The following is a 15,229-nucleotide window of genomic DNA, read 5'->3' as shown; positions in this document are numbered from 1 at the left end:
TGGCATATATGATTGTCGTCATAGTAAAATACTATATATGCCCTAGCAACAGAGGTGTACCACGTTCTTATGGTATTTTAGTTCGTTGTATTTGCAAAAGGCCTTAGACAAATCTCCTGTTAAATTTTGAAAAGTTTACAGGATGAATCAAATTGTATTTCACAAATTGGCAACAATACTTAATACCAGAGGGTTTTTATCAGCGACAAAGACCATCTCAGTGGAAGAACAACTTGCCTATTTCCTCCTAACTGTTGGTCAACAACAAGCCTATAGTGTCACAGCAGAGATGTTTGATAGATCGAATTGGTCAATAAGTAAATATTTCAACAAGGTGTTGGATGATATCCTCAAACTTCACTCTGATTATATCAAACAGCCTTCAGAATGCATACACTCGAGGATTTTAAACAATTCAATGTTTTATCCATACTTCAAGGTAACATCACTTGCCCTCTATTTAGATTACTATACAAATTTAGTCAATACTAATGGCCCCGCTTATATAATTAGGATTGTATTGGGGCTATTGATGGAACGCATATCAAAGCAAACATCCCGCTTGAAGAACAACCAAGGTTCTGGAACATAAAGGGTTATCTCTCACAAAATGTGATGGCAGCATGTACATTCGACATGCAATTCACTTATGTACTAGCTGGATGGGAGGGATCAGCAGCTGATTCTCGTGTACTGAAGGACGCATTGACTCGCCGAAATAGACTATTTGTACCTGAAGGTAAATAATATATTTTATGCAGTAATATTTATCTATTTTATCTTTAATTATTTAATGTAGAAAATATTTGGTATTGTAGGTAAATATTATCTAGTCGATGCTGGTTATGCAAATGTACGAGGATTTTTGGCTCCATATCGAGGAACTCGATATCATTTGCAAGAATTTGGAGATAATATTCCTAAGAATGAAAAAGAATTATTCAATCGAAGACACTCGTCTTTGCGGAATACTATTGAGAGAACTTTTGGTGCTTTAAAAGCTCGATTTCAAATATTGAAAGGCACTCCTCCATTTTCTTTTAAGGTGCAGACAAAAATTGTCATTGCTTGTTGCATATTGCACAATTATATACGTACAGAGGATTACGATGATATATTTGATTTGGAAGATGATGATTCGGATGATGAGTTTGGTGGAGGAGGTAATGGGGTTCAATTACGTGCAACGGACGATACAGACAGCGATGATAGCGATGGTCTTGTGGAAGAGGATACCCAAGTAACAAGCTTTCGGAGGCAGCGTGCATTAGAATCCACAAGAGCCGCACAATTTTGAGATGACATAGCGACTTGCATGTGGAATGATAACTGATGAGTGTATCTTTTATTGTATTTGAACATGTGTTGTTCTTATGTACTAAACTTGTAATTTGATGATTTTAATGCTAATCACGAATTGCTTATTACAATAAAACTCTATTACATTAGTAATAAAGTTGTATATTTATTTATATATTATATTTATTAAATTTTATTACTATATTAAACTAGATATTTAAGTCTGATAAATAAAATATAATTACAATATGTATTTGATCAATTGATTAATTTTAATTTTTTGGAAATATATTATCAATTAATACTACGCATATTTCGTTTTTAATAAAATAATTCTTTATTTACTCATTATATTTATTTTTTATGTATTGTATTATATTAGTGATTTAATAGTGGTAATATTACGTACAAATATATAGTGTATTAAAGTTATGATTAAATCATTTTTTCCTCTTAAAACATTCCATTTTAGGCTATATTATAATTAATCATGTGCGTATTTCATTGCTTCACGTAATTACTGTATTAATGCACAATAACATATCTAATTTAATTAATAAATATATTAATATATTTTAATTATACATTAAATAAGTTACTCGTGTAGTAATAATGATGGTTTTACCCAATTTGGGGTTCGAGGATTATGTTGTAATTATAAGTGTACTGTACAGGTTTAGGGATTCTCTTATTTTTTATGTTTTTCTAATTAGTGGGCACTATTCACTGGAAACTGTTTTCCTGTACATGAAGGCGTCAACACTAACACAAATTCTTACCTGATCTTCATGTACATGACATGACATGATCTTCATGTTGGACATGACTTGATCTTCAAGAATCCACTTTGGGGCACTAACCCCCCCTTTATGTATCTACATGATCTTCATCTTGGAAATGGGTGTTAGTGTGGACAACTTCATCTTCGAAATCTTTGAAATAGGGTGTTAGTGTGCACAACTTCATCTTCATCTTCATCTTAGAAATTTAAAATCATTGATTTTAATAATTATAAAAATGAACTAATTAAACCAAAGTATTTGAGTTAACAATATTTTAATTACCACTATTAAATCACTAATACAATAGAGTAAATAAAAAAATTCTGATTAATGAATAAAAAATATTATATTAATAACATAAGATAGATTTGCATTGTTTAATTAATAATATATTTTGACATAATTAATGATGATATATTAATCAAATGCATACTTTAATTATATTTTATTTACCATAGACTTAAATATGAAGTTTAATATAGTAATAAAATAAAATAAAATAATAAATAAATACATATACAACTTTTAAAATAACCTAAAAAAAATTATTCAAATAACGAGTTCGTGCCTTTAATATTACAATCAACGAGTTACAAGTTTAGTACATATAAATTACGCATATTTAAAAGTAATAAGAGTAAACCATCATTTATCGTTCCACATGGATGTCGATATGGCATCTCGAAATTGTGCGGCTCTTGTGGATTCTAATGCACTCTGCCTCCGAATGCTTGTTACTTGACTACCCACATCCTCAAGATCATCGCAATCGTCACTGTCTGTATCATCCATTGCACCTAATTGGACCGCATCACCTCCTCCACCGAGCTCGCCACCCGAATCATCATCTTCATCTTCAAATATATCATCATAATCTTCTGCACATATATAATTATGCAATATGCAACAAGCATGTACAATTTTCACCTGGATCTTAAAAGAAAATGGAGGAGTGCCTTTTAATATTTGAAATCGAGCTTTTAAAACACCAAAAGTTCGCTCAATAATATTCCATAAAGATGAATGTCTTCTGTTCAGTGAAGAACCCTCATAGTTGCATTCTTCACTTGATTCTGTTTGGTACCTATGGGGAGTCGTCTTTACCTTCAGTGGTCTATATCTAACTCCAGAAGTCTTTTGAAAGCATGTACTGTAATAAGACTTTATCTATTCGAGAGGTATGGAATGAGTTCTTGCACATAACTCATTACTTATGGCAATTCAAGAAGATAATTATCTGATGTTCTCTCTAGCGAATACACATGCGTGGTCTTTGTTTACTCCTAACTGTATCTCAGATTGAAGGTAGGAAGATCAATATTCAGAGTCAGCTTTTAGGTATGCCTCTCTTTCAAGAATTTCATAACCTTTTTGAAAGAAGTTAACTCCTAATTGGTTTTCATGTAGGACGAGCAGGGAGATTTTTGAGATCACCTAACACCTTGATTACTTCATAGATGTAGGCCAGTCTTTTGGTCACTGAATGGAAAAAAGACCTTCAGAAATGGTTTCCTAAGGAATTCTTTTTATCTATGTGCCATTGCAATTGGCTTGGTGGCTAGGTCTAATTATCTCCTCTGTAAGAACAGAAAATACATACAGGACCAAAATAGAATCAAGCCAGAGAATTATGAACAAATAAAGCATATCAAACTACCTCCTGCTCAAGCTTTTCTTTCAAAATTTGTAGATCTTCTGGTTTTATTCGTCGTATACTGCATAGATCGATTTTAAGTTTTAATAAATGAATGTAAACCAACAGTTACACAAATGGAATTCTCAGAGTTAGGTTCCACTAGCAACATCTGTTAAAGTGACCTTTTCACATGGAGAAGTGGTCCCTCATCTGGATAGTTTTCTGTGTGTGAGAAAATCAGAGCGAGCTGAACTGCAATGACATTTTTTGTCAAAAGTGTGTATGTCAAATTAAAAGTTGAATCTTGCCAAACACAATATGTTAAAGAATGATGCTTCAATGATTTTCTTAAAGAAATGATCAAGCCTTTACGATTTGTTAAGGAAAGTATTGTAAGAATTGGAAACAAACAAGTGTTGCACTGTTAATGGCAAATACAAAAACCATCATCATCAATGCATTGTCCCAATTATGCCAAGTTCAGCTATTTGAGCCATCTCATCCATTTTGATATATCATTCCTTTATTAGATTAGCTGACCTACTCACCCCACTTCAGGAAAAAGAAAATCCTTTTTACAGGTAAAGTTTATAAATATATATTGTCTTAAAAATCATAAATATATCCCTCTCTGTCAACATGTCCTTCCCACCATCTTAAGATGACTCTCTTAAGTGTCCTTATTATCTCTTCTCTTAAACACTCTCTACCACATTTATTTCTGATTTTGCCTTCCCAGTTTTTGTCTGATATCCATCTTAAAATACGTTGTTTTTAACAGTGAATTTTGTTGATGAAACAAACAAATGGAAAACAAGGGCAATGCATCCAACTCCAAAGCAACTAGAAACGTATCCTATGGTCTCCAAAATGGATTTAGTGTCTCCTTCATCCAGCCTATAACCAATTTAGAATCTCCTTCAACAAACAAAGAACCAATTTAGAATCTCCTTCAACAAACAAAGGCATGTTGAAATGATCTTTATAAATCCCCAAACAATGAAGCATTGCTTGAATATTATCCACCTTAACATTCTCATCTCGTATAATACGCCTTCACTCTCTTCAGCAAGAGCTGACCACAATCAGTCCACGGCGTTCGTGATTCAGCGTGTTCTGATCAACTTAGCTTTGAATTCTACACCCACAGAACCAAAACAAAGAATACGTTACCCGTCATGTTTTGGAATTTGCGGGTTTTCTTCCTTCCTGTCACCAAATCGGAATCGATTCACGAGCTGCAGAGCCCAAGACAGAGCAATAGTTTCCACTTCCCAGTAGTTTTCGAGCAGAAAAGAGAGCTTACAAACCCGCTAGGGTACGGCCTTGTTGGTCCGTCAGCTTTCTGTGGCTGGAGACAAAAGGGAACTGAGATGGTGGCCGAAGACGAAGGACGAGATCAACGTCGGGGGCGCAGGGAGACGAAGGACGAGATCAACGTCGGGGGAGTAGGGAGTGCGGGAGAGAGGAAGAAAAAAGAAAAATGACGATGCGCAATGGGGGGGTGCGAGGACAGAGAGGGAAAAATTTGAGCTCGCCCGTCCTTCAATTAGAAGACGATAAAAAAGGGTCTTTTTCCACATGATTGAAATTAAATCGCGGAGTTGAAGACCCCTTCATCCCCTGCATCGAGATGAAGCTTCATCTGCGCTTCACTAACGACTTCAAGTGTTGAAGGGCGTTATGTGGTTGAAGATCATCTCGTCCTTCAAGTTGACTAACCCCCTCTTAATCAACCCAGAAACCATTTGTAGATTATACACACAAAGCTGAAACTCTATCACAGTAATGAAACCCTCTGCCTAGTAGAAAACAAGAACGAAAAAACAGGTAAAAAGAGTTTGTGATCACTCCATGCTTAAGACAAATTGGTTTCTCTAATTAAAACGTCCATATATTTAAAATTAAGATTTTTCCATTTGAAAAACCAACCTGAGCCGCATAGAGGTAAAAAGACTGACAAAAAAGAACTGCGAATATAGAACTAAAGGAAGCTGACAATGCACACGTAAAGAAATCAAAATAATCTCAATCTTTCGTCCCGGCCATGGCTTTTGACTTGATGAATTCCCAGAGAAAGAAACAGCAATAGATCCAAAGTTATATTCAGGTAGCAGAAGCTTGAGCTAGTTTTGCTCTCAAGTCTTTTCTGAGAATCTTTCCTGAGGGAGATTTGGGGATTGCATGCACGAAATAGACCCTGTGCAGCCTTTTATAGAACACCACCTGCCACCCAGAACAGATTAATGAGCATTTAAGAAATGAATACTGTCATTTTTCGCCATTTTATCCACTTGATTTCTGCAAGACTCCTTTTAGTTTGGGACGACGGAGCTTTCTTGTCTCCATTTTGTTTTTCCCCTCTTCTGCTTTTTTTTTTTTCTGTGTAATCGTTTACTCTTCAATGAAAGATGGATTGGGATTAAGCAGATCCAACTCGAATTCTAGTTGGATCAGCTGAGAAGGTAAATAATGGATAAATTGCAAATGGGTACCAGTAGACCTCATGAAAATAGACAAGGGCGTCGGTTTCCGTCTTAGATTCAAAACAATCGACAACCCAGAAAAATGCAGCCGTCTTCACTCTCTGAGCTCCTTTTTTTAACGAATCGGAAACGATAACTCAGTATGTGAATGCGATTCATTTCCCTGCTTCTTTTTTTACTAAATTTACTTTTCGTAGTTAATATCATATGTAGTTATTGTCAATCTGCTCACCTGTTTGGCAATGAATTCTTTAACAGTTTCCTCCGATAGATCGAAGTTATTGGCACGGACGACAAAAGCTACCGGAACTTCCCCCGCGGCTTCATCTTTTTGTCTGCAGCAACCAAGTTGCACAGATTAAAATACGCTGAGAATTTCATTTTGCTCCAGTAAAATGACAATGATTAATTCCAAGCAGAATTATCAAAGTCGATTATACTCACGGAACAACGGCAGCATCTGCAATGGACAGATGGCTTACGAGGAGAGCCTCGAGCTCAGCTGGGGGAACCTGCATATTTATCGTATCCTCCCTTATCATCAGCAACAGAAAAAAAAAAAAAAACAAAAACTAAAACTAAAAAGAAGAAATTTACCTGAAACCCTTTGAATTTAATGAGCTCCTTCACTCTATCAACAATGAAGACCTCCTCGTCATCGTCAACATAACCGATGTCCCCGGTGTGCAGCCAACCGTCGACATCAATCGTCGACGCAGTGGCTTCCGCATCATTCAGATACCCTGTTTCTCGAATTTTCAGCTGGTGTTCATCAAACCAAGCAAAAAGAACAGTAAACGAGAAAACAAAGAAGAGGAAAATCGACCTTTCATTATCTGTGGACCGCGAATGCAGATCTCTCCCGGCTGGTTGTGGCGGAGGCAAAAGCCGGTTTCTGGGTCAATGACCTTGAGCTCGGCGTTCCGGACGACGGTACCGCACGAACCAGACTTCGTCGGGAACGGCTGCTTTGCGAAACCCAAGCACATTGATAGAACCGGACCGGCTTCCGTCATTCCATAGCCCTGTAAAAAAAATAAATCGAATATTATTTTCTACAATAATAACACATAGCCATCGAAAAGGAATATTCACTAAATTGGGCTGCTTATAAAATTATGGCTGGGCAGGTTTTTGTTAAACCGGTTTCGGTTAACGGTTGGATTATAACGCCACAACCAAATTTCTCCTAGTTAAGCCAAGCAAGTCTTATTCAGCTGCATCCACAACTAATTGAAAACTAGTTCACTCTAAAAAATAGGATTTGGGTACGGAAGAACTTTGGTTCAATTGGGGTGAACCGGCCGGTCCTAATCTTATTATAATCCTATTAATTAATAATATTATTAGATAATTTTAATTTTTTTATTGCATGTAACTCTAACTGATAAATATTTTGTTTAATATTTTGTTTAATATTTTGCTTAATCAAAATAATCAAGAAGATAATAAATCATCCAACGAGATATTACTGTAAATAATTGTTCTTTAATTTTGTTTTTCTAGATTGTTTTCCTGAGTTATTGGAGAATTTTTTTTCTGTCTTCCTCGGCTGACAATCACAGACTGATCAATGGAAGAAAACAGTGATAAAATAAAGCTGAAGCTGAGAAAATGAAGACAACGAAAGTATGAAACTACAATCTAAAACGATTTACCTGTCCAAAAACTGCCTGTGGAACTCGACTTCTTAACGCTTCTTCGAGCTCCTTCCCCAGTGGCGCAGCTCCAGACAAGACGATCCGTATCGAGCTCAAATCGAACTTCTCGACTATCGGGTTCTTCGCCAACGCAAGCACTAATGGTGGAACAACCGCCGCCACTGACACCCGGTGTCTCTGAATCAACTCTAGGAGTGACCGAATCTCAAATTTCGGCATTATCAGAACCCCAGCTCCTGCTCTCAGCGAACAGAGCAGAACAGAGTTCAGAGAGTAGATGTGGAATAATGGAAGAACGCAGAGAACGATGTCGTCGTTTGTCAAATACAGGTTGGGATTCTCCCCATCGACTTGCTGAGCAATGCTGGTGATCAAGCTCTTGTGGGTCAGAATCGCGCCCTTGGGTAACCCAGTGGTGCCAGAGGAGAAGGGAAGCGCGACTGCGTCGTCGGGATTAATGGAGACGGTCGGGAGGTCACGCTCGTCCGCGGAGGAAATTGCAGAGAAGGGGAGACAGTCGGTGGGAGGATCGTCGACGGTGATGACGGTTAAATCTCGTCCGATTTTGGGGAAATTCTCGTCGCGAAGCTTGTCAACGTACTGGGATTGGGTTATGATCATTTTGGCACCCGAAGCTTTGAACTGTTTGAAAAGCTCAGAAGGAGTGCAGAACGGATTGGCGGCGGTGGTTACAGCTCCGAGCATGGAGGCACCCATGAAAGAGAAGACGAAGTCGGTGCAGTTTTGGAGGAGGAGCATTATCACTTGGCCCTGCTTGATGCCGAGTTTGGATAAACCCGCCGCGGTCTTCTGGCAAAGTTTTTGGGTCTCCGCGAAGGTGTATATCTTGTCATTGGAGCAGGAAATTAAACAAGGTCGGTCTGAGAATTCGGAGACGTTCTCGAAGCAGTAGGTGTGAAGTGGGAGGTGGTTCGAGATGGGAAGGTCCGGGAGTTTTGATCGGAAAATGAATGTTTCTGGAGGCGAATCTCCCACTGACGTAGACGGAGAAGAAATCTTTGGTTGGGTTTCGTGAGAAGCTATCGAAATCATTCTCACGGTGCAGAAAACAGAGAACAATCACAAACCAAAACAGGGGAAAGCAGACTTTGCAGAACCAGAGCTCAATTCCTTACTGAAACTGAAAAAGAAAGCTGACCCAGCTGTCGTTTCTCAAATCGAAACACGAAGGCCGAAAGCAAAGAGAGAAAAACAGCAGAAAACAGAAACAGACCAACACCGATTCACCTCAACGAAAATTCAGTACCGAATCACAGAGACAAAACGAAGAACTCCCCGATTCCAAACCCAGAGAATCAATTCACCCCGACTTCAAATCATCGAGGGCGGAGAATTGAAACCGAGCTCTCAGAAAATAACCAATTCTCGCATACGAGAAAGCGAGAAACGACTTCAGAAAAGAAAATCTAGGAAGACGGGAAGCAAAAAAGAGGGAGGAGAGCAATAAATACCGTGGGAAGAGAGAAGGGGTTAGGTAGGAGTTCTGAAGCAGGAAGGGGTAGCTGGGAAGACGAGGCGGAGGACGAGGCACGCTCGTCTCACCTTCAAGAAAACTCGGCCCCATTTTTCCTCCCCCTCATTACTCACCTACCGTTCGTAATTTTCATTTTCATTCCTCTGTACTTTCTTCCACCTCTCCTTGAAATTCTTTCATCCCTGCCGTCTTTTCTTCCATGATCTTCCCAAAAAATTACCAGGCAAGAATTCTTGAAACAGGACCAGAAAGAAATCTTCATCTCAGAATCATCAAAATTCCTGATAAAAACGATGACATGATTCTGACTTTCTCGTTATACGAACGTAGAGGATTTTTCTTATGTCACAGCTTTAATAAGACACCTTAGTTGGAAAACCTTGATTTATAAAAATCGTTGTAGCTATTCATTTGGGATAGAATCAAAAGTCAAATAACGTGCCCTGAGTAGGACGGGGGCACCTAACAAAGTCTTTATCTAGGACAGATTCTTTTTAGGTGGCTAAACCCTAAACCCTAAAGACACCTTACCCTACACAAATTGCTCCCATTTAGGGACAAATCACAAGCCATTATTATAAACGCATTGATTATTCATGTTTAATTGAACTCTAATTTTTTATGGCAAAAATAAAAAATAAATATTTTTTAATTTTTTTTTTTAAATTATTTTTTGTGCTTGTCCCACTTTAATAAAAAAATGTTGTTCTTTTAATAAATATTTTTATTTTTATTTTTTGTGCTTGTCAAAGTATGGGTGTAAATTTTATCTGATCACTTAATTTTTTTTCATAGTTTATTAAATAAAAAACAAATGACACCTATTTCATACTCATTTATTCATTTACCGATTATGTAAGGGTATTATTATAATTTCTTTATATACCTATGTAGAGGGGGCCTTGTTACGTATGTTGTTATATGATTGTGTACTATCTTCATATATTATACACATGATGTTATGTTTTTCTAATTTTGTAAGAATTTTATATTATTTTAAATTCTTAATTAATTTTTACTATTTTTCGTCTGTTTACCGATTTACCTGGTTGTTAACTAGGCAAATAAACAAACTTGAAAGCCTTATAAAAATAATTAGACGGAATGGATATAGAATACCAGAATAGTAATCAAAATATTATAATGAAACAACCTATTCCATTTCATTCATATACCGTTTACACCCTTAGGTCCAAAACCAACTTAACGATCGGAGTTAAAATTATCTAATTTAACTATTTGTGGGACAAGAGGACTTGTTATGAAAAAAAATTTAATCTTCTACAATGTGCACAAAACACTTAGTGCCTTTTCTAGGAAACGTTGGAAAAATATTTCTAGTAGAAATACATTTTCAAATACTATTAGTGTCTCATGTTTCCTTAAAACATTTTTTTAGCTAAAATTTTTACCAAAAAAATTATATATTTCCTGCCTAGATGGGCAAGAAAACCAGATAAAATATTTTTGAAAAAATGTTTGACAATTGGTGTCGTAATACTTTCAACACAAGGTAATTTTTCATTGTAATTTTATCCAGGATTTATTGAATAAGTATACTAATGTATGAGAGAGATTATTATATGTCCATTTATTTTTTCTTGAAAATTTCTATATAATTTCCTAGTAAGATACTAATAGGATTTTATGTAGAGGTTTTTTGGCCATATGTATCATAGGAAAAATATTTCTAAATTTTCGTAAGATATAAATTTCCAACCAGGGGCACTTTCAAATCCAAATTCTATCTCCTCTAGCGAAGTATCGAAGTATGGATAAGACCTAAATCTAATTTATTGGTCTAAATAGAGGAGTTATCCGGCCGACTTTGAGGTTGGTACTACTTTCCATCTACTAACAAATAAAGAGGCGCTTTAATACTTCAAAACCTTTGACATGAAAAATCACTACTTCATTTACAGCTTTCCTTCCCTCATTTCACAAATGCTTCATGGAATTGCTACTTCCAACATTTATTTTTGACATCCAAGTTAGTTAAATTAATGCCACGGGTCCATTAATGAAAGCCACGTGCCATAATTTCATTTTCTTCAATAACTCGTAATTTGAAGCAAAACTTGTGCTGGAGGTAGGCGTCAATAGCCCGACCCCGACCTAATCACCGTCCTTGCAACCCTATCTATGCTCCATTATCGGAAACCTAATAGAAACCGCCCCCTGCCCACCTTATCCCTGTAAACCCAACCTATCTCCGCCCTGTCCCCGTAAACCCCACCCATTTCGGTGCCATCATTGAAAACCTGATCTATCTCCAACCCATCCATCTCTTACCTAATTTATATCCACGTAATTTTTACCCAGAATCTAATAGATTTTTTTCTTCGCCCCATCCCTAATCCAGAGGGTGAAATTCGAAATCTGAATCTAAGATTTTCAGCTCGGGTCGGGTCGGATTCCCATGAAACCCGACCGGTGCCCACCGCTCGAGGGAGGGCTCGTGTGCAGGTTCTCGTTTGGGGCAGGAACCCGTCCGTCACCATCTTCGCCCAAAAGTCCAGCAGACTTCCACGCGGCTGCACCTCTAAGAGACTCGTGCTTTCATGCCAACCATGTAACGCTTGGAAACTCCATCATTCCAATAAAATTGGAGGCAAACGATACTGGAATAAATCCAACCAAGATTATTTATTATTGATTATTTATTTAAAAAAATTGCTTTATTTACTAGAATTATTTTTATTTATTATTTTTGCAACAAGGAAGTTATTAATTAAAAATTAATAAAAAATCTCAAAAAATAGGACTAGGATAATAAATAAATGAAATGAAAATCAGGTGCACCTAACCTTTGGTACCTGGACTTAGGTCACTTCTTAAATAGAAGTCGGATGTGAAATTAAGGATTTGAGGCTTCACCGTCCCTATCGACAATAACGAGGGTGGGGATCCTCTCTGGCAAATGTGGTAACAAAAGAGGAGAGAATGGCGAATGTTCTAACTTGTTTCTTACATAGAATCAATGGAGGGTGGGGATCCTCTCTGGCAAATGTGGTAACAAAAGAGGAGAGAATGACAAATGTTCTAACTTGTTTCCTACATAGAATCAATGGGTCAGATTCGAGTTAATTAAAACTCTTGTTCAATGTGTTAATTTTAATTTGATTGATCATTTGACCCACTTGTGAGATAGAGGAGGTGAAGGAAGGGTTTTAAAAAATAAATATATTTAACATATGATTATATGAATATAATAATTAGTATTTTAAAATTTGATAGGGTCTAGATGATTGAAACCTGTTCCATGGAAGTTTCTTAGAAGTTTCAAAGTAATTTCTAAAATATTTCTAGTACATTTTTATAAAATCGAAAAAAAATTCTTCAGTTTTCAATTTTCTACCTTCAATTTTTTTTTTGATCGATGCCACATTCATTTTTAATACAGTTGATTGGATGAGATATTTTCAAATTTTGCCTCATAATAAAAATTTAGTGGGCAAATACCTAATATCTAATATAATGTTATAAGTGATGAAATTAACCTCATCTTTGGACTATGAAAACAATCATAAAGAAATTTCAAATACCTGAAAGCTTTAATGTTAATTTGAAATGGGAAGCAATTATGAGTGAAAATCAAGTTTAGAGCACATAAATAAGTTTAATTTAATCCAAGATTTTAAAAAGCTAAGGGAATAAAGGGGATATAAACTTGGGTGCTTAATTAGTAGTTATGGACCATCTTATAGAATTATTGGTTGAAAGCAGAACCATTAACTAAATCGATTAAATTACTTTCTCTCTTAGTTAATGGACTGTCTTTAAATAAAATAGAATTTGGAGAGAAACCAAAAGAAAAATAAATTAGAGGGAAAATTTTATAAATAATAAAAAAATTAGAGAGAAAATAAAATTCTATCGATAATGTTCTTAGGGTTGTATAGCTTTAATTATTAAAAAAAATAGAATTATTAATTTTCTTTTCTTTTCGACTTCATGAAGTTATCTCACCCACACCCACACATGTCGATCTCCTCACCCACCAAGGAGGAGGATGGGTGAGGGGCCTTGTTATCCTTCTTGATAGCAATTTTGGCATTGAGACGAACCGGAAAATAATTGATGTTATACGTTATGTTTTGTTTAATTTGTTATCACACAACTGTAAACACTTTCATCAATGGAAGGTCCATGTCTTTGTCAAAGAAAGGGGAAAGGGGGAGAACCCTTATCTTGCTATTTGATAGGAACTAAGCTTTAGGAGAGGATCATTGTCTACAGTGACATTGATGTAAAAGTTCTTTCTTTCTTGTCCTTTTTTCATTCCTTCTTAGGCTAAACGGTATTTATGTAATTGTAACACTTTTACACTTATAAATATGAGTTAAGGGGGAGGATTAAGTATACTTTCACAACCCTAATCCTCTTTCCCACGTTCTCATTCTCTCCTCTCAGCAATCGGCCCCTCTCTAGTGTTCGTTTTCATTGTACCTTTGTCGCTACAACTTGTCATTTATGTAGTGAAAATTAAAGAGTGTGGTAGTTCTCGTTTTCATTGTACCTTTGTCGCTACAACTTGTCACTTACGCAGTGAAAATTAAAGAGTGGTAATTCGACGAAGAAAACACACTTTGCACTTTGCAATTTCACTATAACAGTCAAAGTAGTCATTCATATTGCAACTAATCCAGTATTTTATGAGCATATTAAAAATCTAGAGGTTAATCTGTTCTTTATTCGTGAGAAGTTGACAGCTAGGCTTATCACTGCTAGAGTATATTCCTAATTGTAACAGTATAGATCCTAATACTTTTGGTGAAGATGTTTGCACTTCAAAGTTTACGATGGCAAATTCTCAAAATGGCTTTAAGAGAATTGTGAAGATGAGTGCCCATGGGCACAGATAAAGCCCCAGAGATTTCATGTGTCATGTGTCAACATGAAATAAAATCAGAGCCATTTTTTTCATGTAGAACCCATGAACAGAGTCCTGCTTCTTCAGAAAGCCTGTCCTTGTGAAAGCAATGAGGTATTACTGAGCATATAAGTAATTCAAATTTTAATATAACCTGGACAGAGTGCTGACTAAAGGGAAAAACAGAAAAAAAGCATGCAAGGAGGTTCTGCTAGCCATGATCATGTAAACTGTCCAAAATCCAACTAGAGAGAAAAACAAACAAACAAACAAACAAAAGTATACAAAGAACCTTCAGTAAGGAGCACACAGCCCTTCTGAGGCCAAACAAACAAAATTTGCACCAGAACTGGAACTATCTTGTGTCAAATTAAAATTGAACCCATGAACTGAAAAAAGAAAGCAAAAAATTCATAAAATAAAATAAAAGATTAAAGGCCAAATCTTTACAAACTGGAATCCCAAACACCGTATAAAATAAATGCATATGGAGAGTAAGTTCTAAAACGTCAGCCAGATATTTAACAAATACAGTAGGCTGGCCCGTTCTGTTTGCAGTCCATCACAAGGCCACAGTTTGCAATCCATCCAAAGGTCAGAGCCTAGCAAAATTCGTTTGCAAACCATCCAAGGCCTTCAAGAAGTAGGCAACATCTTTTCTTTTCTAGGAAAAACTGGAATCTCATGAACATAAATAAGCAAATAAAGACATAAAGCCGTCTGAAAAGAGCCTGTCATACTTTTATTAGTCTCCTAGAAACACTAATTTATCCCTTCTACAACTCTGGTTGTATCCTGTAATCTTCTAGGAAGTAAGACAACATGGAACCCAAGGATATATCAACAAAGAAGAAGCAATAAATTGATATTGTTATCTCATTAGAGCTAATAAGAACTACAGAGCCACTTCATCTGACACATCTTAACAGTCTTTAAGTTTTAACTATTTCAGGTTTTAGATAAGAAAGTGAAATGCATAGGCAGTAAGAGGAGAAAA

The 15,229-nt window shown here is 36.2% G+C and overlaps 1 protein-coding gene across 1 annotated transcript; it reads right to left on the bottom strand.

The window, feature by feature from the left end:
• Positions 1-5,731: 5,731 nt before the first annotated feature.
• LOC137967094 (4-coumarate--CoA ligase 2-like) lies at positions 5,732-9,363 on the bottom strand. The gene is made up of 6 exons (XM_068813528.1): positions 7,862-9,363; positions 7,030-7,228; positions 6,801-6,946; positions 6,648-6,715; positions 6,436-6,538; positions 5,732-5,943 (listed from the first exon to the last, which is right to left on the bottom strand). Exons 1-6 carry the CDS (start codon positions 8,915-8,917, stop codon positions 5,824-5,826), a joined length of 1,692 nt encoding a protein of 563 aa, XP_068669629.1. The 5' UTR covers positions 8,918-9,363; the 3' UTR covers positions 5,732-5,823.
• Between the last annotated feature and the right edge of the window lie 5,866 nt (positions 9,364-15,229).

Source organism: Aristolochia californica, unplaced genomic scaffold (assembly GCF_029961685.1).
Source record: "Aristolochia californica isolate CCGP_79_NKW_82.1479 unplaced genomic scaffold, dmAriCali1.0.hap1 SCAF_6, whole genome shotgun sequence".
Taxonomy (NCBI): Eukaryota; Viridiplantae; Streptophyta; class Magnoliopsida; order Piperales; family Aristolochiaceae; genus Aristolochia; species Aristolochia californica.
This window is presented reverse-complemented; position numbering and strand designations above follow the sequence as displayed.